At 43.2% G+C, this 26,871-nt stretch overlaps 1 protein-coding gene across 4 annotated transcripts in view; it reads right to left on the reverse strand.

Annotated features, from left to right (window-relative positions):
• The window catches only part of LRP3 (LDL receptor related protein 3), a 28,333-nt gene extending 5,069 nt beyond the window's left edge, over positions 1 to 23,264 (reverse strand). Inside the window, exons 1-6 of one of the 4 annotated variants that reach the window (XM_069793485.1) lie at positions 22,669 to 23,264; positions 17,419 to 17,466; positions 11,544 to 11,682; positions 2,914 to 3,122; positions 1,546 to 2,632; positions 241 to 373 (exon numbers count right to left, since the gene is read on the reverse strand). In XM_069793485.1, the coding sequence (XP_069649586.1) occupies positions 241 to 373; positions 1,546 to 2,632; positions 2,914 to 3,122; positions 11,544 to 11,682; positions 17,419 to 17,466; positions 22,669 to 22,735 (1,683 nt within the window). In that variant the 5' untranslated portion in view covers positions 22,736 to 23,264. Of the gene's footprint in view, positions 1 to 240; positions 374 to 1,545; positions 2,633 to 2,913; positions 3,123 to 11,543; positions 11,683 to 17,418; positions 17,467 to 18,376; positions 18,396 to 20,948; positions 20,987 to 22,668 lie in introns of those variants that run through there. The other 3 variants (XM_009913900.2, XM_069793487.1, XM_069793486.1) reach the window with 3 other exon arrangements.
• Between the last annotated feature and the right edge of the window lie 3,607 nt (positions 23,265 to 26,871).

The following is a 26,871-nucleotide window of genomic DNA, read 5'->3' on the forward strand; positions in this document are numbered from 1 at the left end:
CAAAACAGCATGTGCTTATCTCACTGCTGTTTGCTACCAAATACATGTAATGTGTTCAAAACTACCCACAGCACCAAGATGCATAACTGTGGTTCTTCAGCTCCAAGTAAAACATACACATTTTTATACGACTTCCATGTAATTAGGACAGCTACTGAAAGAATACATATCCAGATTTATTCTATCTAATTTATAGTAGTTTGGCTGCTGATAGGTTCATTGGCCCTCATATCTCCATACTTGTGATGCATTGTACACAGGGAAATCTTCAACTGGGGGGATAAGTCCTTGTGCAATCAGCTGCCCATAGGAAGGTGGAGCTTCCCGCCGCACAAACTCTGCCTCGAGTCGTGTCATCTGGGTCTCAAATGCTCTGGAAACAAAACCAGAGGAAAAACATGGAAGAGAGTTAACAGTCAGTTTGTCCTGCCTTCCTCACATTAATGTATAAAAGCACTGCAGAGGGCTTCACGCTACCATCAAAACCACAAACCTTAATCTAGGCTCAGGATGCTAAAATAAACAAAAGGAACAAGAGTACAGGCTATAAGCATCAGTGAATCAAAGCAGCAAATTCTTTGGTGCAGTCCCAGGTTGGATTCTGTGGCAACTGGGGTTTTTTCAATAGGTCAGCTTATGCCAGTAACAGTGGTAACTTGTTCAGCAAGGGCCTAAAGGTTATTTTTGGAAAAGACAACATTAAGAACTAGAAACAATCACACAACAGGGGCAGCTTGCAGCTGCAGAGAGCTTTGGCTGTCCTGCCAGAACTGAGGCACCAAGGTTCCCAACATAGCACGGCGGCTGGTCTCCAGCTCCTTAATCATGCAGATTTGATCTGGAGAGAATGTAAAGCACACTGTGCTGAAAACACGAACGGTGTCAGCAACACAGCATGGAGCTGGTGCATATGACAAGACATGGGCTTCAGAAAGTCCCTTACCACTCTCTCCCAAAGGGCAGAACCACACTTGCACAGACACAGAAACACACACACACACACACGCTATCCATATAGCAAGGCATATAGGACCAGGGTAAAGGGGCAGAGGTCACACCAGTGGAGGTAAAAAACTGCTCAGAACAGGCCCCACCACTACAAGACATTGCTTTTAGTAGAACTGAGAAGTACAGTATTTGGGGAGGGCACGGGGAGAGTTACTCAGTTCAGATTCGGCAAAGACTTCACTGTAACAGTTCAGCATTTAGTTTTTGGCAGTGCAAGGGGCTTGTTGCAGGAGGAGGCGGTGGGAGAGGAAACTGCTCAAAACAGTTTTAAGTTAGATACAGGTTCTGCCAGGCTGCACAATAAATGTATATTTCTCACAGACCACAGAAGAGCTGACATTCCCCTCACTACTTCTGAAAATCTTAAATACTCTTCTCTAAGCCTAATGCAGTGACTGCTATTTAATTGTCATCAATTCCTTGGATTGATTTCACAGTGTTTTGCCAATTCTCTGGTTAACAATCGACTTTTTTTCTTTAAACAAAAAGGAAAAAAACACCACAGCTATTAAAGCATCATAAAAGCAAGATGCTTACCTGTATTCCCTGGTCCTCAGAGAATATAATTTAAATGCACAACCTAGCGCTATCACCAGCAGCAAGCCACACACAAGACTCCCAATCAGAGCAGCTGTGATAACCTTCCTGGGAACAATCACCAGGCAGTTGTGTTCATCACTTCCATCCTGGCAGTCTTCTTGGCCGTCGCAGCGCCAAGTCTCAAAGATGCACAGATTTGTACCACAATGGAAGTTTCCTGGCTGGCAAGTAAAGCAGTTTTTTTCATCCGAGCCATCTGGGCAGTTCTTTTGGTTATTGCAGCGATCAAGTATTGAGTAACAAAGCCCACTGTTTCCTTCACATGGGTATTCATTCTTCTGGCAAGCAGGACAGTTCTCCTCATCCTTGCCATTTGGACAGTGCCACCAGCCATCACAATGCTGCTTATCTGTGAAACACTCCTCATCGCTTCCACAAGGGTGTTCCCAAGGAAGGCAATAGCCTTTCACCTGATAGGTCGCATTGAACCCATGGCCAGTGCTCTTGGAGCGAGCATGATATGAGACAGTGAGCTGGCCCTTTGACGACTCCACGCTCACCGAATGCCTATTGTTGTGGTACGAAAATGTCTGCATTAATTTATCACCTCTCTCTCCAATGCCATCATACACCTTTACATAGTCGTTGTAGCCTAACTGCAAATCAAGCTGCAACAGAACATGTCGATTATCTTGTGTGTCCACGTACCATGTGCAGCGAAGGTCTGATCTGCTGTGATCAGCACGGAATAAGTCTGGGGAAGCAAAAGATCCATAAAAATTACCCAGCCTTTTGCCACAGGAAAGATCAGGACAATTATCTTCATCCGAACCATCACTGCAGTCCTTAACTGAATTACATCTCAGCTCGTTCATCAAGCACTTGGTGGAGTGGGCTGCACTGCACTGGAACATTCCTGAGGGACAGATGCTGGACGGAGGCTCTGTTGGAGGGACAGTGCAGTTTCTCTCATCCGAGTTATCACCACACTCATCCATGGAATTACACTTCCAAGTACTGGGAATACACTTTCCATTTGCACAGTGGAATTCATCTGACTGGCATACGGCCTGACCTATCTTTCCTGTGAAAGAGGGCAAGGAGAAAAAAGTCAGTATCAAAACTTTTGGAACCATCTGATGTCACTTTTTAATGTCTACTACCCTGCATGTCACAAGTCAATCAGTCAGGCCAGTACACTTCAGGAATACTGTTAAAAAGCCAAGCGGAAATAATATCAGTGTTACCAAGCTAGCACCCTAGTCATCAAGGCTGGCCCAAGACTCCTGTCGACAAAAAATACTATCGTCTTCAAGTCTTGCCAGAGAGAGTGTAAGTGAAGTCAAGAAAATTGTAAGGTTTTACCTCTAATATAAGAAAGGCGAAATCCCTGAGCTTGTCCTGAGCTTGATGCATCTGAGTGAAAAAATATCCAAACATGGTCCCTTGCAGAGATGAAAGATGGAGGTATGGATGATCCACACACTTTGTACTCCTCCCTCTTGGAAGAGGGGCCAATCATCAACCAGTCTACTGCACACTTCTGAGAGTCTTCCAAATCGAAGTTCTTAAAACTGTTAGTAACAAAAGAAAACACAAGTTACAAAGAGGGCATTTATCTGGAACAAAGCCAAACAGAGAAAAAACAGACTGCAATAGTTGACATTCTGCACCAAGCAGCGCTGACATAAAGAGATCACATTCACAATAATGAAACACCTATGGTACCTTGAGTACATATAAACAGAGCACTCAAATTCCCCCAATTTGGAAAAGCACCCATCCCACAGGCATAAACAGCATGCCAAGTAGCTCCAAAAGCTGAAAGGATGATTCCTCTTTTACTCAGAGTCCTTAAAGAAAACTGCTTCCTAAAATACAGATATGAGTAAAAACAAAATTGCAGAATACATTATACAGAAGGTAGATTAATTTCAGCAGTCTTTTCCAACCTTAAAAGCTATTAAACTATGGGATGAAAGAGAAGGCTACTGTCTTGGAAAAAGAACAATAGGGAGCAGTTAAAAGAACCCTAAAGGGATAAATACAAGAGACAAAAATCAACTCTTCAAGATATGGATAGGCAGGGAGAGAGCAAGAAGAGAAGAGGACTGCAAGGGGTGGAAATGGGACCTAAAGTCTAACACTATTCTTTTTTAATTCAAAGACTAAAATATTCCTTTCTGGGAATGCAAACAAGTCTGTAACCTTTTACAGCAAAACCTCCAGCCCTTCCGCTGACCCAAGCCCAGTCATTATTCAATAGTAGCTTACCTAGTGCAAAGACGTGCCCCAATTGTCTGCATAACACTGAACACAACTAGATAACACTCCCTAACCTGTAGCTCAGGAACCATACAGGGTTATCTGTTCAGTCTGATGAAACAGATTACATTTGCATTTAGTAATGTGCAGTGACAATAGCATTGCACAGCGAAGCACTCTCATTAGGAAAGGGCACATTGTTCAGGACACTTAGAAACTAATTTTGGTCTTCTTTCATATAACTCAGCTACACAAAATTAACTTGTTTGTGCGTACTCCATGCAAATACCTAGACAGAATTTTCAGGCTGAAAAGCTGCTGTGAAATACAGACCTCCTTCCACAAAGGACTTTTCATAAACATAAAAGATTAATTCTTTGAAAAAGATAAACGGAAAGATAATTTTCTCATATCACTACGTACTCACAAAAGGCTGTCAATGCCTGCCAGATCTTGCCATTTGAAGGTGAAAGGGAAAGAGCAGCAACAACATAAACTAGCCACTTCATTTAAGCAGGAGACCCACCCTACACACACCTGTAGGTTCTACCAAACATATCAGCTTAATAACTCTCCAGAAAAAAAATTATCAGCAAGAGAATGCAAAGAGAGCACTGAAAGTGTTAAGTTAAAATGGAAATTCAGAGATGTCCAACAACGTATGTGCAGGCAAGGACAATCCACCCAGAAATATGTCCTTCCTCTCTTCTCTCTTTCTTCCACCATGCTCTATGCGTCTTCCTAACTGGGAAGAAATATTCCCACAGCACCTAATTCTTTGCTATAAGAGATCTCATCAAGTTTCCGAAACAAGCACATTTTGCAAAGAAGCTTTAGACAACTCAGCCATGCGAGAGTAAACTAAAGACTATCTGTCCCAGGTGTTCTGCAAAAAAACTTTTAATGACCAAGAAAGTGCACAAACAGGCACTACTGTGTGAAAAGAAATTATACAAGGCATCAGTGAAAACTGCGGGCACCCACGTCAAGTCTGTTGCAAGAGATGTGAGACAGCACTACTGAGCTACCACATTGGTTTTGCTGTCTGTAACACATTTTGGCACCAGACATCAACAAGGGTTTCTGTCATCTGCTTGGAAGATGGTTTGTAAGGTTTTCTTGTCATAAAGACTTTTTGGGTATCTATCTGCCCAACAACAAAAATTTTTAAGAACAGGGAACAGTCACTGAATCAAGAAACGGAAACTCAGAACTGGAAAGGGCGGGGGGATGACCAGAAAAACTTCTGCTTGCAATACAAACAAGATCATTTACTAAATCTTTTGATCTCTTACTTCTATAGTTATTTCAGATGTACCAGGACCAACCTTAAAGAGCTAAATAATTTGTTCTCCTATCCTACCCAGTTCCCAGCACCCCACCCGAGTCCCAGAGCCACTCATTTTCCCCACTCCGCTGAAAAGAGCTTCTTTTGTCTATCAGGTAAATTCAACCATCAGTGTTGTTACACAACACACACTGCACACACACACAGAGAAGAATTTGCCCATATAATAAGCTGTCTGCACCTCAGATTAAAAGGCATTTCTTTTTAGGAGGGAGGAAAAAAAAAGGGTTTCATGCTTTTAAGATTCACACAAAGGACGAGTACAGGAAAGTCCACTACACACACGCCTTGTTTACAAACTCCTCTGCAGGTGACAGCAATACCTCTGGAGAGCCTGCATTTGTTTATAATTAACAATATCTTCTACTTGCACCTTGTGAATATAGTATTGCTAATAAAGGGCTTTTTTTGGTTTATTATAAAGGGTGTGGAAGAGGAAGAAACTTTAGTCCCACCTTCCAAAGCAGAAGCACAGGCATACAGAGGATAACTGATTTTCCTGAGTGTCAGTTGTGGATCTGAAATCAATTCAGAGCAGAATCCCACACTTCTCCACTAAGAAATCCAAGCTTTAGCCACAAAACCAACTGAGTACAAGGGTGATGAAGCAGAACAGGCTTGCAAGGAAGTATCATCTTTAACAGCCTCCCTGAAAACACCATGTCTCTCAGAGATGCATGAGCTGCTGAAACAAATGCCTTGGTATTCAAAAAAGGGCAATACAGAATACTCATAAGGATGAACTCTCTTTCAAAAACAGTATGTCTTAATCACACGTGCCTAGGAGTTTCAAACATCACTGAATAAACACAATTGCTCTGAAATACAGGTGTTCTAGTTCTGATATAAAGTTTTATATATAATAGATACCATAGCAGTTATAAAATTTCTTCTTCTAAGGGCAAAAGCAAAGTCAAAGCAATTATGTCCTACCTCATGCAAACTAATCAACAGACATATTTTGAACAAATTTTGCTTAGGTTAAGGCATTGTCACTCCACTCCAGCATTGTTTTAAATTATATTGTCTCCAACGGAAGCAAATTTTCCCCCCTTTAAATTGATGGTGATTTTTACTCAAGACCAAAAATATGACATATTTGAATGAGCCAGCAACCAACCTCACCACAAAAACCACTCCTTTGTAAAGAAATATGAAACAACGTGCATACATATCTGTGCACGTATAAATATATAAAATTGGTTTTCACTTCATAATGCATTTGGAACAACAAGGCTTTGTGTAAGAAGTTTCTGCCATGCTAATATGACATTAAATAGCTGACTGATTTATTTTACCTAGAGTCCTGAATGGTGCATTCAACCTCTGCTACTCCACTTCTTTCATCATCTGTAATTAGATCTAGCGCTGCTGTTGTTACAGTCTTCTGAAGAATAATTTAATCCTGCTACCCACAAAATAGAGTGCGGGGACATTTACTTATTCCATTCAACTTTCTCAAACTGGAATGCAAATTTTTCTGTCAAAAGGATTAGCCCAATGGTTGAATGACCAAGGGAATGCAGTGGAAATAAGGGACAAAGTCTTGTGCTCCTACTGCTTGTAGGACTGTACAAACATTTTAGTCTTTGGAAGAGTATTGAATGAAGTCTGTAGTTACGGTTCTTGAGGGAGGGCTCAGGCCCTTTGTATCCAAAACCCAGGTTATTTTCTGTGATTAAAACAAGAAACAGAATCAAGTGGTACTGAAACTGAGAGTACTAATGGATAATGTCACCCATATCTCATGCAGCACCAGTCAGTACTGAGTATTTTTAAACATCTTGGGCAGGGAAACACAGAGCTTGGGAGGAAAAGCAAAAGAAGGGTCAGTTCAGTCACTAAGCTTCTCCAGCAAAGCACAGGTCTGAAGGAGTGAGATGTGGACCCAGAGGTCCATCCTACCATGCAAGCTGCAGTGCACACTGGCACTAAACTCCACTCCTTGCACCCCTCACCTACAGCCTTCCCCACCACACTGCAGCTGCTCCTTGGGGTGGATGCAAACATCCCCTTTCACCCACAAGCTTCACTTACAGGCAACACTCCTCTGCTCCGGCATCTCAGCATTCGACGAAGGGAAGGAGAACCTGGCTTTCCCCCCAGGCTTTTTTTCCAGAGCACACAGCCCTAGTTCAGAGGGCAGGGAGAAGAGGAGCACTCAGGCACAATATTGTAGGAGTCAAACGCTGGTATTTTGAGCACTTAGAACTGCAATATTAGCAAAGTACAGAACCCATCACTGACAAACAGAACATCCTTTAAAATGCCTGTCCCTTAGGCTGTTCTTACTGTTACCTGTGATCTTCTACACAATACAGGAATAGACGAGGAGATGGACCAAATTTTGTAGGTTTGGTTTCTTCTGAAAGATGCTATTCAAAAGCACTAACTCCAGTTACTTTGCTTTTGGAATGCCTCTTCCACAGCTAATTCCTTTTAAAAAAATCCCCTCATTATATGCAAAAGTACAAGGATAGTTTATTAAACACTGGAAGCATTCAAACTCTGAGGATCAGAACAACTCAATGAAACTGACAAATGCAGCACTAAATCCGTTTCTGCAGAATTCTGCAGAAATCACCTGATTTTTCTTTCAGTGGTATGATACTGAAATAAGGCTACCTCCAACACTGAGCAGGACTCCCGGAGCTTACAGAAAATTACAGGATGGGCCATGTATCAGATCTTGCCTGTAAAATTACTGAAGTGACACAAGAGTAGCCTACAATGGTATTTTCCTATTAACTGTCAAGTATTTTTATGTTGCTGGCAAGAACTTCATTAAACCAGCTTATCATAAATACTCATTTACACTCTGAAAATATGAAAAAAAAATCTGCTACCTGAAAAACTAATGCTTAGCAGAGCTAAGCTTTTTGCCATCTGCACTGAAAGGAGCAGTAGCAGCTAGAAAAAAAAAGTACTTCTATAAATAATGTAGGGAATTCCCTACAACCCTCTCAGTAATTTAAGCACGAGGAACTACAGATTAAGGGGGGGGGGGGGGGGGAGCATTCTTAATAACTGGAAAAGGACAAACCTGGGATGATGAGGAAAATGAACAAAAAAGGGTAAACTGTTGGAGGCTCAGCAGATGTAAAATCGGAAAGTAATTAGTAAATAAATTTTTAAAAATGTCCAATTTGGCCCTCTAAATCCATTAAAAAATTGGAGAATAAATATTATGGGTAGATCAGTAAAGCACAGTCCCAAAATAAAACAGACCAGCCAATTAAGCAAGAAAAGTTACTTCTATTTGCCAACCTCTCACAGCAAGCGCAGACTGTGAACAACTGATGACTTAATTGGCTCATTAAAAACTTCTGCTTAACCACTGAAGCACAAGGACCTTGAAGTCAGGAAAGCTCTATTCTACTCCCAGCTCCCAAGCACCAGCTAACTGTGTAACCTAAGGCAAGAGACACAGGGGCTGTGTTTTCAAAAGCTGAGCATGTGCAACTGAATGAAATAAATGGCTATTATGGGTTTTTTTCCAATTAATGTCAAGTTCTGAAACATGGTGAGTTTGGTAAATAGACAATGAAGCAGTCCCTTTAATTCTTCATAAAATTACAGACCAGCAAGCCTTTACATGAATGGGCCTCAGTTTTGCTGAGAAATTGAAACTCAAATGGTATCTGAAAATTTCTTTTTTCAAAGCCAATGACGTGAATCACTGAAGTGAAAGCCAAAGAATGTGATTCTCCCCCTCCCCCCCCAATTAATGAGACAGCTTGAGTGGATCACTAAGTAGATCACTTTTCAATGCTCTTATCTTGAATTCTAAACACAGAGAACATTTTACTCTCCATCCCATAAATTCCTCTAATAAAACGCAATTCATTTATACTCTGCCCACATCAGGTTAATTACAACCATCAGGTAACAGCAACTGCTAAACAAAAATGATTTTGATCTTTTCTCAGATATGAGGAAACATACACACATAAAACTTGTAACTGCCTTTGTACCATCCTTCACTAAATATGACATCTTTATCTGATCTTACAGGATTTTTATGTGGCCCTTCGTGAAAACAGGCATAAAACCAGAGAAAATGGGAGGAAAAACCAAGTAGTTTCCAAACAGTAACTAACAGACTGATTACCTGAATCTAAAGTGACACAACATAGTCTTGGAAAGCAGTAGCTACACACTTTTTCCGAGGTCTCAACAGCACCATTCCATCAGACACATAAACTTGGAAGAAAGTATTGAAACATTAACAGAGAGGTGTAAGCACAAAGAACATATATTTCCTGTTCTTGTGAAGTCTCCCCCAAGGATTTCTAAAAAGTAAACTATAAAGCAAAACAATAAGCATGGAAATGTGAGGATATGAAGAAAATCAATACACACACGAAAGGTAGATATTAAGACAAAGCTTCTAAAAGAGATGCCCACAGGAGCCAGCAACTTACATCCACATGTAGATCTGGGGACTGTTCTATTGAAAGCTGCTGAATAATAGGTTTATAAAAAATGACCACTGACTGCAAATGGTTTAGAAATCAAAACTACTTCCAATTGCAATTTTATCCCTTAATGACTCCTGCTGTATCTCAAATATGATACTTATATAACATTGCTGTCTTACTGTCAATGAGAATTCAAGATCAAAGGAAATGCAGTCAGTGTAAGATAACACAAAGGAGGTGGGGTTTTTTTTAAACCTTTCAAAATCCAGATGTTATCACCAAAACTGTGTTTGATTTTCCTAGGAAAATTTAAAAAAGCTACTCTTTTATGCCCTTATCAGCACACTATTAGGACAAGAAGCATACTGAAGAGGAAAAAAGGTTTGTATTTGAACCCTCTTTCCCAGTTTGCTTACATCATGCTAGCCTAGGCAAGTCAGCTGCTTCTTTTACGTCCTTGGCATTACAAGGGCTACAATCTTCCAAAGAAATCCTCCAATGCTGTAACATTCTGCATTTCATTCACTGGAGTGAGTCATTCCAAGTACATTTATAGTCAGAAATGTAGCACCACAACACTACTCTTTAGGATGTAAACACATAGCTCCCATTGTTTGCATGTGCATAGGAGGGCAGGATATGGCAGTGATAAAAAACCCATTGAGAAGAAATCTTTCAAATCATATTGCTATGCACACATCTAAACTGTATACACACATTATTACCACTTTCCTTATCTTATTTTCCTTTATTTCTTTAGCCTCTGTTCCACTCATACTTGCAGAAGAGAATCCTAATTCTAACTGGGAGCTCTGAGAGGTTTTCATAGCATAAATTGCAACACTAGTCTCCAGAGCCAAGTCCTGTGTCTCATTTGTATGCTTTCTCAGAGTTTCCAACAATCTCTGCTTTGAAACAAATTCCCCAAGTCCAATACAATTTAATGGGGTTTAAAAGCATGTTTCTATTTATGGATCTCAAATGCTGGCAGGTATCTACTTCCTTACTTTTGATGAGTAGTTCCTATTTTGAACTACGGATGGTGGAGCCCTCCTATTATTCCATCTGTGGCAGATTTGTTTTTAATTGCTGAGCATCTGCAGTTGAAGAGGTTTGCAGTCCTTTTAAGCAGCTGAGCAAAGAATGAGCAGATGGTGTCAAATACAACAGTACTAAAAACCAAACAAAAACCCCTTTCCTACGTTTGCTTTTTCTTTCTTTTTTTAAATAAGAAATTGTTGGTTTGAGAAGGATACTACAATTAGCGCAGAGAAATTAAGCATTGCAGTATGCTGATATTATAGCCTAAACATTCTTAACAAACCATTTGTAATATGTTCTAGTCTTTTCTGAATAGTATTTTTACAGAATGAGCGGAAATGGTGCCACAAATACTAACTATTATTTAATTCTGTCAGAAAAGCATGTGTCTTCTGGTTAACAAGTAACAATAAGCAATGATTACTTTCAATTGTCAATTAAAAATAGCACCATTTCAAGACATTACAGAAAAAGTTATTTTTGCTCTAAGAATTTTACATATCCCACTGAGGCCGTTCCAGGTTTTATAGCCTTCACCTATTCCTATTTATAAGCAATGAAGAGAAGGGGGACTATTTAATGTGAGTAAACGTATCACTGTTTCCCACCTCCTCGTCTATCAGAGGTAGATGAAATCTCACACAGGTATTGTGAAGATAAATGTATTGAAAGACAAGTGAGTTGCACTTATAATAAATAATGGATGTCAGAGGTAGCCTGCAGAAACAAGACACAGTGGAACATTTCTAAAATGAGAGGTGCCCAACCTGCAATCACGCTCCAGTGTAATCAACTTCAGCTTCCTTCAACCATTCAGTAGCTCTGACAAACAGCCTCATACTAGTATATCAGATAAGAACTCACATTTTGTTTCATTTCAGCAAAGCAATCCTTTATCTCCATGGACTATCAAACCATACCTAATGGTTATCATGTCTCCACGATCTCCTTGAATGTACCAGCTGCAGTTTACAGCTGGAGGATAGTTCAACGGCCAAGAAGGACTATAGATGACTCCTCGTCTCTCTGTGTGCTGTTCCAGCTCTCCACTGCAAGCACCTGTTAATAAGGGGGAAAAAAATATTATTGTTAATGCTTTGCCTAATCAACCATTCACATTAGCTACAAGAGCTTTCATCAATTTCTGGGGATTGCAGACAAATGAGAGTCAACAGTTCTATCCTCCTACTGCTTTATTCCCTGCCTCGGTTTTTAATTAAGACACCCGCTCTAACTGTAGGTAAGCATAACCTGCATTTCAATGCAGCATCAATCAATAACCTTGTATGAATCCACCAAAGGCTACAATCAATATTACTGCATGGATCTGCCAAGAGTATATAATACAGAAGGCCTTCTTACCAGTTTCCCAAAGTCTAGGTATGTCACCCAGTGACTGAAGAACATCTATATTCAGTGTAAAGTACCTGGAAGCTCATTTTATTGTAACACGTTTCCTGGACATGTTGTTTATTCTCCTAACCATATGTCAGACCTGAAGAGTCTGTAACGGTTAAAAAAAAATCCCCAACAAAAAAGACACTGAACTGGACTCCAATGTCAAATATTTTCACCGAACATTACTAAGTACTCTAAATTCCTTCTGAACTCCCATTGATAAGACAAATTTTCCAGACAGGGAAAGGAGCAAATAGGACTAAATAAAGCTCAGTATTTTCAAAGCACTTTCAGATCTTCCTATGGAAAACAGCGGGCCAATTAAGGCTACATCACATACTTATAATTTGTAATTAAGCAATTCAAAAATGAAAGTGAAATATTCCAAGGACAAGTGGGAAAGCTGTTCTGATGGGAAAATGTACTCTCAGCAGACTACAAGAGGGGAAATTCTGTGTCATGCAGTAGCTATTCTGAACATTCTCCAAAAATATTTTTAAAACTATTTTTAAAACAAATTACTATCTAGAGCATGACTTGTAGACTGCAGCTGAATATTCCAATTTTTGACAGAAGCTTACTTTCTCATAGCTTAAAAAGGTGGCAAGGAAAAAAAAAGTCACCTATACCTCACGTTTCCTCATATGCATACACGTCCAAATATACTGCGTCATAAATCACAGATTTATAGTATTGCTTGAAATTCAGCCACATAAACGCATCATTTTCAATTCACAGTTGGGATCAGATTTAGCTGCACTGGAGGGATGGGGTGAAGAAGTGCCGGCAAAGCTGCCTGGCTGCAATCAAGTCAGGTGGCAGGGCTGCCCGCAGAGCTCCTGGCTGGGGCTGGGGCCAGGCTGCAGTATCCCCCCACTAGTAAATCTGTGCCTGGCACTATTCCGTTCGTTCACAGTAAGCGCTTTTGAAGTGAGAGCCACAGGAATATAAAAAGCACAAGGCGAGTAACTTACCTGAGGCAAAACATATAAAAAGTCATTATTTTTACTCTCCAAGCAGGGCATTCAACTGAAACATATGCATGTAATTCCTACTAGTTTCAAAGGCCACAAAAGCACACAGAATACATAAATACATGAAAACATCTATTTTCCAAACAAATATTTTGCAGTAAAGAACTTACGAAAAACAAGAACATTTTTGTTATCACATTTCTAAAACCAGAGAGGCTCTGTGCTAGACGCTGGCAAAATACTGAGATGCAGATGCAACTACAGAATTATAAAAGCAAACTTAAGACCCACAGGACTTTTCAACTCTAGTTCTCAGTTTGTTTAGGTCTTTAAATGTGCTCCTCCACACAGTTGTCACTACATCAACGTATCATAACAGCGTAAGAGGACCTACAGCTAGCAACCACATAAAAGAAGCTGGAAAGACTGCATTTCGCAACTGCAAGATTACTAAAACTTCTCAACAGGAAGGAAACAGAATGCACAAAGCAGGAAGAGCAAATGCACCGGACAGCACTATCCAGAGGCTTCCACCAACAGCTCTGCAAATATTTCTGTTCCCCTTGTACCAAATACTGTTCTGGATTAATATCCCTTATTCATAGTATATGCATTAGAACAGAATCATAATTACAGAAAGCTTATTTTAGTTTCCACTCTGAGGAAGTCCCACTGGCACGCTGGTGACTTTGCATGAGCACTTCCACTCACGCATTCACCAGTGCAGTTAAGCAGAGCTTTTATTCTCCCAAATATTTGTTTCACAGTTTTAGGAAGTATTTACAAAGATCCTGAGCAATAGTTATTTGAATTATGCCAGCTTTTTTGAAGTAACATTGCTAGCATTTTTTCTTTTCCAGTAATGTAAAGTTTCATAATTTGTAAGCAGCGGATCTGATGTAACATGACAATTCAGGCTCTCAGTTAGAAATTCTTTTTATTAACACTGAACATCTGCTACAAACATGGGACATGGAAAGAAGAACAGACAAAAGAAAAAGATTTTCCATTTTATCAGAAGAATTGTAGTTGTGAAAAATCTAAGGACATGAGCAAGGTAAGGGCTACACTGACATTATATGCCATTTTGGGCAGTTCATCTGGCAATGGTCATTGTTGCTCAATATTCTCCCATGGCTTTACCCCTGAGACACAGCAAGCATTTCAGACTTGCCCTACTCAAAATCAAAAGGACAACTGTTTTGCTCTTACAAAGGCTCTTGGTTTGAATGGACCACTAGTCTGAATTCATATTGCCAAAACATAATTACATTATTTTCAGGATATGTCCACAGTCCCCTAAACCTGTTGGAGCAAACTGGGGACACACACCCATCCACCCCCCCAAAACTACTATTGTGTTTACCCAAATCTCACTTAACTGCCTTATGCTTCCAATGCCTTTCAGTTCCCACCAATGCTCATTACTATGGTATTTGCAACGTATCAATAGATCTCCTTCCTAACCAGTCCTCTGCCTCTTTACTCCTTGTGCACCAACTGCTGTGGGGCAGCTGTTCTTTCACCTACATAAATTTTTCAAGAAAAATCTGTGCTAAACAAAGCCTTCAGTGCTGGCAACAAAATGGAAAAACTACACAAGGGCACAATTTTGTACTGTTGGGGTTTTTGTGTCAATAAAGGGGCCCCACTTCCCTCCTCAGCTCCTGGCCATGAAGTATGCAGAATCACATACATGCATAAGTATTGTGTTATTTAGTTGGGCTTCAGCATGACAGTGTGATTCCTTAAGGAAAATAAACAAAAGCCTTTTCAAATTGCCAAAACATCTAAAGGAAAGGGAAGTCTCTAAATAGAAAGGTACAGTCCTGGATTCTGAAGGCCTTATGATCAGCAACAACACACAAGAGCAGTGACAATATTTTTTCAGCAACTGTTCTATAACTCTATTTCTGCAGCCTTTGTGCACAAACCCAGAAGTGAAAACCCAATTTTCTAAAAGCCCCAAACAGCTGACGTTTTCCACATTTATAATTACTGAAGAAACGTTAAGAGAATACCAATCCCTGGATTAGCAAACCAACCCACCAAAAATCTGACTGAGATGGTACTTTTTAAAAAAAAATTCTGAAGATAGACAATAATTAATCTTTCATAGATTAAAAAAAAAACAAAACAACTTTAAACAAATACCAGAAAAGGTTTAAGTTCAGGGAGTTTCTCTCAAGCAGGCATAAATCTTAATGAGGCTCTTTCCATGATAATCAAATTGATTTCATCTACTGTAAACAGCAGTAGATTCCCCCTGCCAGTTAAATATGCCACAAATACTTTCAAGAATGTTTCCAAAACTTTACATAAATAATATTACTCCCATTTTTGCAAAAGCGACTATAACAGAACAGACGTCGAGCTCCACCAGAGGACGGTGCTGGGGGCACTAAACTGTGCAGGAATAAATTTTCAGACAATCCCAGCAGAAAATAAATCCTGCAGTTTCACACTCTTCTGCGATGCTCCAGGGTCTGCCCCAGTCCCAAGGGACACATCCCAACCATCTGCTCTGGGATACGGGATGGTTTGCACCTGCCCCAAAGAACCTTCTCTCAAAACCCAACGCTTGGCAGTATACGCTTCCTCAGTAGCTATCTGATGGTCAGCAGGAAACTCTCCCCGAGTTCTCCAAACGCTCCCTCAAGGAGGGCTTGCACATGTTGCTTAATGCAGATCCTTTATGCCGGTAGAGAGAACAGAACTTAAGGCTCCCCTTCATTTTATCCAGTCTCCAGCAGGCCGCTTCTGCCCCGATATCAGAAGAAGCAAAGGCACAGCCCAAGGGCTCAACTCGCTGATCTGACAAAAGCCGAGCTCACACCCCGCTGGATCAACAGGCTGAACTGGCTCACTGTGAGCCTGGGGAAAGGCGACTCAGGGAGGACTGCTCCCTGTCAGCAGCAGCAGCTTTTCCAGCTTAAAGTCATTGCATGAATACAGCTGAGATGGTGGCTCGACCTGCGTTCTCCGGAACTCATTATTTCTGCTATTACCAGCTTTCTGAAAAGGAACTACACTGTACCTTATCGTAGAGATCAATGCTGTAATAAGCTGCTTTGTCAGGAGGTGTTTAGGACAGCAAGCATTCCTCCCAACTTTCATCAGGACTCCTAAGAAACATCTCCTGTGAGACGATTCCTGGCAGGGTCATCTGCCTTACGACTGCACTATCCTAACCTGTTACCCTCCAACACACTGGTAAGAGAAGCTACACATGGATCACACTATTGCAATGACCTTTTACGATCATTTTTCTCCCCTGCTCCAGTTATGCTGTCATGAGACAAAGTAGCTCAAAACTGTATCAAGACAAGAAAACATGAAGGCTACAGTACTCTGAGGTTTTCAGCATACTTGAAAGAATAAAAGCCAAATGTTACAACTCTCTGTTTCTAGCAAAAGAACAGCATTAGAAAGCAGAAGACCCAACTATATGAAGCACTATATATTTCAGGCCAAGGTAGTATCACCAATCTAGGCCAGCCACTGTATAATTACTCAAGTTACACTTTGTAAACTCACATACCATACAGCCAACGGATGGCAAACTCCATCAAAAGCCAAAGAACCATCCAGGCAGAACAGACTAGGACATAGATGACATTCTGGATTTTTTTCCAATGAAAGAATGGAAATACTGTGTTGCAAACAACACGTCCTATATGGTTCATCAACACTTCCCCTAAGCTAAATTTAAGGAAGTTACCTAATTGTAAAATTACTACCTTTTCCTGATTTAAAACTTCTCTCAAAGCCCAATGTTGACTTGAACACTCAAGCTCCCACATGAATCAATCTACTGCCTTAGAATTATTTTTGTGTTTTCCCATTTCCTCTCCTCCTGTTTCCCTTATTTGGTTTCTCTGTTTTAATTTCAGTTGCAACCTCTTGGGGCATAACGTATGCCTACCAACGCGATTGTGGATTTACAGGCACAAGAGGGCCCTTATCACTAAGGGGACCCTGACTGCAATGTTCCGGTGATGTCTGTAAGTCACAGTGTAATTTCCTTCTCTATAGCAGTACTAAGTGCTGCAATGCTGGTTGCATTTCCACTTTTGACATTCACGAGACATTTTTAACGTTCTTGTTTTAGCTCCCTCCGGGAATGGGCCACTGTCCCTAGCTTGATATTCCCAGGCACATTTCCTAAACATCGAGTTTTCCCCTGAACATATCAGCACGTACTATGTCCTTAGCCTCAAGCTTATGATTTTTTCCTAGCACAGGGACACTGATGGAGTCTGTAACCCCAGGAAGACTTAGAAGTCCTGAACTTCCTAAAACGTCACTGTTACTCTCTCTCAAACAAAGGTCATACTCTTTTGTTAAAAGATCTCATCACGTAGGGAGGAAACTGTAACAACGCAAAAGAACAGTAAATACAAATAAGAAAAGTATATCTTACCTAATGAGGTAACAGCACTTTCTATTTTCCCAGTCAGGAAGAGATTCACTGTGTAAAGACAGAAAAATAATGTTGATACAGGTTCCAGTGGCACAGGGTGGCAGTCAATAGTTAACCATTTCTAGGTGTTTGCTGGGGTGTTAATATAAATACATTACAGTCTTCCAACAAGAACTTTGCTTATCTACACAGGCAAGTCATGTAATCAGCTACTATCCTTCACTGTAGCTATAAAAAAGTCAATACACACTGTCAGTTTAGTATCTGTCAAATACGCTACCAAAAGAAACAACTGCCAATCTAGTCTAAGTTGTCTTCTGTAGGATTTTTTTTAATTGGGGAAGTCAGAAGAACAATTACACTGACACATTAATCATCACAGCTAGTCACTTTACCTGCTTAAATACTGGAAAATAACTAATGAAATTATTATCTTTAAATATGTCTCCTCTGAACAAAGCAATGTTTGTTCCTCTCAGGTAAATGTCACCTTGAAAATAAACTGCTAAAGCTAACATGATTACCATGACTAATCAAAGGCAATGAAGTTTTCAAAAAGGTCTACTGGTAAAAGGAAAACAGGATGAGGCGGTGCTTGCAACACATATCTGCCTTACAAATTAGTCTCCAAATACTCTTCACTTTCTCAGAAGTCTCCTCTCACAGTATATACCATTAGAGTGATCTGGTAAGAGCAGTTATTGCCAAAAAAAATTCTCCTGTGTCATTGTTGCTCCAGAGGTCAGCATTAACATGCCGTTCCGTATTAGTTTCCCCATACATTCTATAAGGCAGTTCTCTAACAATTACAGCGTATTTCACTAACTGCTCTCATTTTAGCAGTATTCTATAATCTACAAAGACAGCCTATTAATAAAATGACAAATGTTTAAAAGAATCAGAAAGGTTTAAAAAGTTACCAAAACTTAATTTACAACATCCCAGCCCAAGCACTCACTTTGGCTTTATTTTGCATGTATTAAGTCCTAAATCTTTTTATAGCTGATCTGTTGGCAAGCATTTATTAAAAAAAAAAAAAAATCATTAAAAAATGAACAATAGGAGATGAGAGGAAGAGAAACTGTCCCTGTTCCCAACAGTCACTTCGGAAGCTGCTGACAATTAACACCATTTATGCCTCAGAGTAGCATGTATGAGTGCAGGGCCCCATTGTCTTAACCACTATCCAAACACCACAAACCAATGACCCTTGCCCTGACAACCTTCTGGTATATCTTAAACTAGCACCGGAGGAAAAAAATACCTAGCACTAAAGGGGTGGAAATAGAAAAGCTAAAAACGACCCCTTAGCTTGCCAGTTTGACCCCAGTCATGGTTTTCAGTCAGTGGTGGATCTGAACTATCACGAAATTGCAGCAGCCCAGGTGCCTACAGCAGTCCTTCCCTGACTTACATCTAGATGTCCGCAATTTGGAATTTTTCCCTCCTGAAGCCAGAGCTCCAAGAGCTAAATGCAGAGAGTGATTTCAGCAGGCGCACAGACTGCTACGGACCTCAGGCTGAGGCCAGGCCCTGCAAACCAGAGAGAACGACTGCTCCTGGTGTCACTCATCGCAGAGCACATCTGGGTACCACCACAAGGGCAAGGGCAGCGACTTCTAGCTCCTTCTAAGTGGTTGCAGGATTGAGCTTTCTGTAATGCACAAGGGAAGGAGAACGCAGTGGCTTGAGAAGGAACAGGTCTGAGTTGTAGATTTGTGTCAATAAGCATTAACACGATGTTCAAAGGACCTTAACGGCACTGATTTTATTACATAATTAACGTACAGTAACATTTGTTATATGATAATAACAATGTGCCATGTAATTATTTCCTTTGTTTCACAGCACCAGCTTGCTCCGATAGGTCAGTAAGCATACACAGGAGCAACACTACCATCCTGTACCAGGAAACAGCTTGGCCCCATTAACTCTTGCTCTGTGACAGAGCAGCACGTCTGTTTGTGACAAACCTTGGATCACAGCAATAACAGTGACACAACATTTTCTCACGCGGTATTAAAGTGCCGCTATTCCTGTAACCATAGTAATATAGTCATAAAGACTGAGAAGAAATTAACCAGTGATTAAGTCACAAATTTAATTTAATGAAAATTAAAATTCTTTGTTTTGCTCCAAAGAAAGTACATGAATATACTCTGCATAACTGTTATCACCACATCTGAAAGGAGTGTTTGAAGATGCATTGTATGGAAACGCCTGGGTCTGTACTACCATTCTACAATCTTTCTTCCTACTTCCTACCCAAACCTTCCCAATGGCCATAACAGAAGATGAGCTCCCAAGCAGAGGTTGCCTCACACGGCTGATGAGGGGGGGCCTATGCCCTTTAAATGGAAATAAGTAGCATGAAGACAAGGGGCCTGACAGAGTGGAATCAGCCGACTCAGAGCCACATTACTTTCTTCTGAGGACTGTTAAGCAGACAGCCCTAGTTTGCTACCAGAAGGACAGTTATAGGCAGCTTTGCACGCCAGACCTGGCAGATACCCAAGACAGACAACCCCCAAAAATGCTCTTTTACCTCTGCAAATGCAAAACATCTATTGGCTGCTGTTGCAAGCTCTTTGCTCTCATTTTCAAACTCTTTCACACTGAGAAGTCAGCAGTGAAGAACAGTTTTATTTTAAAATAAAGTTTAAGTTTCACATCAGGTACTTTGCCCAGTGACTGAATAAGCTTACAGTTTCCAGTATCTGTTTTCCTCGCTCTCAGTCTCAAGACCATCAAATCAAACCACAAGAACGCTGTAAACCAGCATTTTCTGAAGCACTCAGCTCTCAAAAGTGTCAGAGGCCCAAAAGAAAGAACAGCCATTCCCTGCCAGTTTTCTTGTCTCTTACCAAGACAAAATCTTATCAAAATAAAAATAGGCGAGAGACTGGGGGTATACCAGAAAGTTTTCTAGATGGTCTTTTTCTTAACTGTTGGGCAGAGTTATGGGAAAGCCAGAAAAAAACAGAAGTGGTTCAGTTGGCTTGAACTTCATGTAGGAAACTTACTGTGCCATTCATTTGGATTGCTAAATAATTCTCAGGGTGAGGTTTTCAGCTGGGAAAGCAGTTATTTGGATCAAAAGAGAAATTTACATCTTGGCACCTCCGAACCAAATGACAGCTACCAGGCTTTTCCCACAGCCAGAAGAAGAGACATCAGCTTCGCTGTTTTGACTACTTCCTATTTGATAACTTTCTATGTCCTCCAGAATTTCTCAGGAATGAGAAACAAAATGGCCTCGTGAAAGAACAGTTGCAACAAACCCAGTTCCAGTCTTTGGAGCAGCAGTTTACAGACGAGGTCACATACAGCAATGGTCAGTGGCAGTGCATTGATACAGACACCAAACACCACATACAGCCTACAGGAAAACAAAAAGTAAAAGAAAAGAATGGCAAGAAGCAAGAACCAAAAATAAGGACAAAAGGAAAGGACAGACAAACAGGAAGTAAAACACAAAAATAGTTAAAGCAGCAGCGTTATATTCTTATGGGTTCACTGAAGCAGAATACCTTACAAGCTTCCCACCTCTCATGTTTCTCAACTTCCACTACTGTCAGTTGTGCAAGGAATAGGAATAATACATTCCAGCTGAAAAGAAGAGCCAGACAGTGAAATTCTAGAAGTCATAGAAAGCAGAAATCTACTAAACTTTTAACCTGGCATTACCCACAGCTAAATACAAGAAGCGTTCTCACTTAAACTCTGGAGTTTACATAATCTTTTGTTATCTTACTAGTCATTTTAATAATAACCATGCTATTTCTGTCAAATAACAAAAGCTTTAACAAAGGTCTGACTGGGCCACAAAAAAAAAAAAAATCAGAGGTATGGCGAAAACTTGGATCTTTCTCTAACTTTAAATAAACAACGTGGCAGACGTTATCCTCATGCTGTGCACATCTCCAACATCCCTTTAAGTCTCTGCAAAAAAAAGTTGTACTAGCTAGAACGGATGTTCAAACTATTTTGTAGTTTGGATAGCTTTTTACATTGCACTTCCGTTAATTAAAATAGATACATTTGAAGTAACCAGAGCAGCTTTTAAACTTCAACTTCCTACATTTTTCTAGGCAAGCCCTGATGTTAAAAAAACACTTTTACAAAAATAGAATGAGCAGTCTGGCCATAGATACCCACTTCTGATCATTTATGTAACAAATAGTAACTGTCATTTGGGATTATTAAAAAAGAACTCTAATCCACTTCATTAGCAAAGAGCTGTGGGTTTACCCCACTCTAGTTCGAGAAGCTGTAACAGTTTACCAAACAACCGTCAGGAGAGTTCAGAGCAGCCCCAGCACCACGAAGCAGCACACGCCGCTTCCGAGGACGCTGCTCCGCCAGAATCTTTGGGCAGCACGCAGGAACGCAGCAGTCAGCTTTAATAACTCCCGATTTCTACGCGCCCCTGTTAAACACGCGGGGCCTTTCGCTCGCTCGTTCCAGTCACAAGCGCCAAGGCTTCTCCCCAACAAAAAAACCATCTTCCCTGACAGAAAGGGCTGACAGACTGGAAACCAGTAATACGCATCATCACGTTGCCATAACTTAACACCTGCTGCGAAGCAGAGCGGAGAGCAATTGCTTCAAGCAGAAGGGAGGGAGGAGAGCAGAATATGGCAGAGAAACAGGGGAGGGGAAAAAGACAAAAAAAAAAAATATCTTTTTCCACCCTGCCCCTCGGAGAGAAGCGACGTGCAGGCGAGCAACGCGACCGAGAGCCGGGCAGGCGAGGCGGCACGGCGGGCCGTTTCGTAACCGCCGCGGGAGCCGCTGCCCGCACCGCGCCTCACAACAGTTAACAGTCCGAGGAAGGCACCGGCGATGCCCAAACTTTCCCCCCCCCCTCCCCTAAGCGCTCTGCGGGGCTCCCGTAGCGGTTCCACAGCCAAGGGCAAAAGGCTGGTTTCCGCAGGGACCGGGCAGAACTCCGCTCGGCCTCCCCCCACACACACACCCCCCGCCGGGGAGCGGCCGGGCACGGCGAGCCGGGCGGGCGCCCTGAGGGACCCGCGGCCGCGCCGCCCCCCGCCCCGTCAGAAAGCGGGAGAGGGATCCGCCGACCCGGCTCGGCGCGTCGTCGCCGTCGTCGTCGTCGTCGTCCCGTCCCGCTCCCCCACCCCCGCCAACTTCCCGTAGCGGCCGAGGGGCCCCGGCAGCCCCGCCGCAGGTGCCCACCGCCCCCGGACATGCCCCGCCGCGCCGGGGAGCGGGCGGGCCGGCACTCACCCAGGCAGATGGCGGTGAGCGGCACCAGCGCGCCCTGCCGGAGCTCCGCGGCCGCTGCCTTCTCCATGGCGGGTCGCCGCCGCCTGCCCTTCAGCGCGGGGGGGAACCACGGCAGCTCCGCGCCCGCCTCGCCTCTACGCCGAGCCGCGGGAGCCGGCGGCGCGGCCGGCCCGCGGTGCCCCGGCAGGCCGGGGGGCCGGGAGTGGCGCGGCCGCCTGCTGCTGCTGCTGCTGCTGCCGCCGCCGCCGCCGCCGCCACAGCAGCGGCAGCCCCATGGCCGGCCCGCGCTCCCCGCTCCGGGGCAGGTGGAAGAGGACAGACCGCAGCGCCGCCGCTCCGCCGCCGCCGCCGCCCCACGTGACAGGCCCGCCGTGCAGCTGCGGCGGCCGGGCCGGAGGGCGCGGGGAGCGCCGCCCCGCTCCGCGCCCCGCCGCGCGCACCTGAGGGGCCGCCGCCAGCCGGCGGGCGGCGCAGGGCGGGAGCGCGGCGGCCGGGGCGGAAGGGAAGGCGAGGGCCGAGCACCCGCCCGCGCAGCGCCGGGGGCGCCGGGCCGCCCGGCTTCCTGTCAGCCACGGGGCGCCCCGCTCCCGCCTCGGCCCGGCCCGGCCCCCGCGGAACATGGCGCGCCCCGGCAAGCCGCGCCGGGCAGGGCGGGCGGCAGCGCGGCGCCCCGCAGGGGCTGCCCCTCCGCCGGGCGGGCCGCGGGGAGCCCGCGGCCCCATGGCGGGAGGCCGCGCCCAGCGCCGCCGCGGCCCGCCGGCCCCCCCTGCCGGGGGAAGCGGCCCCGCGGCGCGGCGGGGGGGGGGGGGCGGGCGGAGCTGCTCCCTCCCCGCGCCCCGGCCCGGGGCCGCCGCGGCCCAGCCGAGCCGGTGCGTCCTCGCCTGACAGAGTTCGCCGTGAAGCTGCGCTGCGGGCCCGTGGGCGGCAGCGGGGGCTGGAGGAAGCGGCTGCCGGAGCTGCCTCGCCTCCTCCGCGGCTGGCGACAGCGAACGCGGCGAAGGTTTTAAAGCGGCTGTCGTCGGTAACGTGCAGAGGGAGAGGAGCCCTCCCCCGAAACTCGGCTGTCCCCGGAGCTCTCCGCTCCCCTCGAAGCACGCTGCGGGTCGCTCGTCCGAAGGGATGGGACCCAGGTCCTTCCAGGCCCTGCGGAGCCTGTAACCGAAGTAATCTGCTCACACCGACAGGGTTACATATCCACAGCAAGGCAGCGCGGTCTGGGTGAATATAAGCGACGCAAAACCATCCTATTCCGCTGAGAACGGACAAAGTCTCACGCGTTTACAACAGGCAGCGAGACGACAAAGTTAACTGGGTGCTTCATGAGCAGAATAGCAAAACAACGAAAGACGCCCTTGTTCAGGTGACGAACTGCTAAAATGAACCGGCTCTACCTCATGGATTTCCTGAACTTTTGTTTTCCTGCTTGCAGGTGCTGGCACCCTCCCCCAGAAAACCAGTACCAGCTCCTCTGTTGGTGGCACAGCTTCCCTCTTCCAAGGAGCAAAGCCCCAACGGTGCTGCCGCACTGCTCTGACACGGGTGCTGCAGCCCGCTGAACAGCAGCTTAATTCAGCTACAGATACCAACAACAGAAAACTCTGTGACAGCACCTTTCCTTAAACTACACAAATGAGGGCTGTGCTACAGGGCACAGTTTAATCCTCCAAGGCAAAAATGAGGTCTTGCTGCATTTCACTGGAAACAGAAAAATGTCCCTTACGTGCTTTAAAAAAATTGCACCTTTGCATTCTGTGGCTGTATCACAAGAGAGACACCAGACGTGCAGTCTATGGGTGTTTACAACAGAAACTCTTTGATCGCTAAATTAAATATCGATTGGTAAAATCAACATCACAAAACAATAACATACGTTATTGTACCCCGTTTCCCATGAAAGGGATGCAGTTCCCAAGTAAAATTTGTATTTAAGGGGTTTCCATCCAACATTAAGGTCTAACTGTGCTTACGACACACACACGGACTCAAAAGCACTGGCTGGCATGCCCTCCAGGGCGAGTTGCGGTATGTGCAATTCAGTTATAAAAACAGGGACTCAGTTATTCTGTCATCGATGGGTCCACGTTCAGCTCTTCACTCTGACTAGACCTGGTGGAGTGATTGTATCAAAAGGGCAATGTTCTTGGGGAAGAATAGGAAAAGCAAGAGATGGCAGTAAGAGGAACTGAGATGCTGAGGTAAACCTGAGGCGTTTGCCAGCAGTGAACATTGCCTTTTAGCAGCACACACACCATGAGCAAGATCCTTACTAAAGAGATGCAACAACATAAATTACAGTTGCTATGCTATATTGGAAGCTTTGTACTGTTTCAAACTTCTGATTGTCATCTTAAGAGTGAGGTTTAGATCAGGTACTGCCCAAAACCAGGTTGAAAATAAGCACGTGCGAGAATGCTAATAAGCTTGTGTAATAACAAAAGCGGATGCTGGGAGGGAAGCGAGTGGCTGTGGGGGGAGCTGGGTTTCCCAAGCCTGTGACAGGTAACTCACGCAGCTGTGTACATCACCAGGTCTCTCATACCAAAGAGCCATTTGATGCACACCCAGATACACATTCGGACAGGTATTTCAGATATTCGTTAATTATGCATGCCCCATCAAGGAAAACAACTGTACAACTCTAAACATTTGTTTGTATCGTTGACATACGAGAGAAAAGCATACTTAATTTGCCTGGGGTGCCATGCAGTTTAAAAGTATTAATTAGAACTATGATCCTCATTTGCCCATAAGCTCATGAGTGTAATTTTAAACTCACAGCTCAGTTAAACAAATACTTTCAAATGTGTCTACAATAAAACCATTCCACAGAGCTAGGCTCATGGCACCGTATCTTGTTTAAAATTAATCCACTCAGCAGAAAGTTTCAGAGTCAGATTTGGCCAGGGAAATAGAGAAAAAGACCAAACTATAACATGGGAAAGAAAACACCAGGTAAGAAAGAAAAGGCAGAAATGGATGAGAAAATACCAGGCCAGGCTGAAACTATTTAAGGGCAACGGTGATGACAGATGCTTTCTGGAGTGTCTACGGGAACCAGATCGCGTTGGATGTAGAAAGCACATTAAAGTCGAAGCAGAGACTCGGGCTCCCTTTTGCTGATTCTTATTTGACAGTGAAAAACTCTGGCAGAGTGGTGAAACAGAGGGCTAAGGGCTTTAATGCCTGGAAACACCACAGTTCACCAAAGGACATCTCTCAGCACACTGAGATACTGCTTTAGGCCTTTTTATTTCAACAATATAAAGTGTGGCTACGGTAATGTCTCGGGGGTTCAGGTGATCCTTATCTTTGCTGAGCTACAGACTTGTGCCTTATCTTAGCAGCCCTTTGATGGAATTATAATAATTGTAATTCACATTCGTCTATCACTCTGGATCTTAATGGATGCCTAATGGATGACTGGCCTGAGGATCAATAGTATCACGTCTTGTCTACTTGGGATGAGAGAACTGGATGTTAAAATAAATACTTTTACTATGCTAAAGATGCAGAAATAATGAGCAGATCAATAACAAACAAAGTTTACCCGTAGGTGAGAAGGCCCCGCACGCAGCACGGAGGGGACCCGATTGTTCTGCAGATGCAGCCTACTTTACAAGTACATGCGTCTGCATGCTTTTTAAGTAGCATAATAAATCACACAACATTTTCCACAACTAAATTCTTCCTAATCTAACCAGACAATTCTTAAACCTTTAATGGGCCTATGATTGTAAAATCATTTTGTCTGGGTTTTGAGCAGTAATCTTCAAATTACGGGTCTGTAACAGCAATAATGGAATGTGTCATAAAAGAGTTTTTCCTCAGTGAGTCTATTATTGTAATAAAATAATGTATCTAGTCACCTCTATATTCCACATTAACCCTTTTTATGATAATTATGAGTAAAGTGCATCTCTCATTTCCATTAAATAATATCCTTGCATCTCACTGAAACAGTAGACTATATAGGACTGAAAGCAAAGCAACAGATGCACATCCTTCTTTAGCAGATTCTATCCATGCCACTAACTTGTTGTTAAGATAAAACCCACTCAGTTTAGAATTATTCTTATACTTTGGTGTTCAAGTAAGACTAACTGAAAATTCTGAGTCCTGATTTTCAGTCACATACTTTTGTGTTCACAGAAATATATGTACAAATTAGAAAATTATATATGAAGTTACATATACATATGCTCC

The sequence above is a fragment of the Haliaeetus albicilla genome, chromosome 10 (assembly GCF_947461875.1).
Source record: "Haliaeetus albicilla chromosome 10, bHalAlb1.1, whole genome shotgun sequence".
NCBI lineage: Eukaryota > Metazoa > Chordata > Aves > Accipitriformes > Accipitridae > Haliaeetus > Haliaeetus albicilla.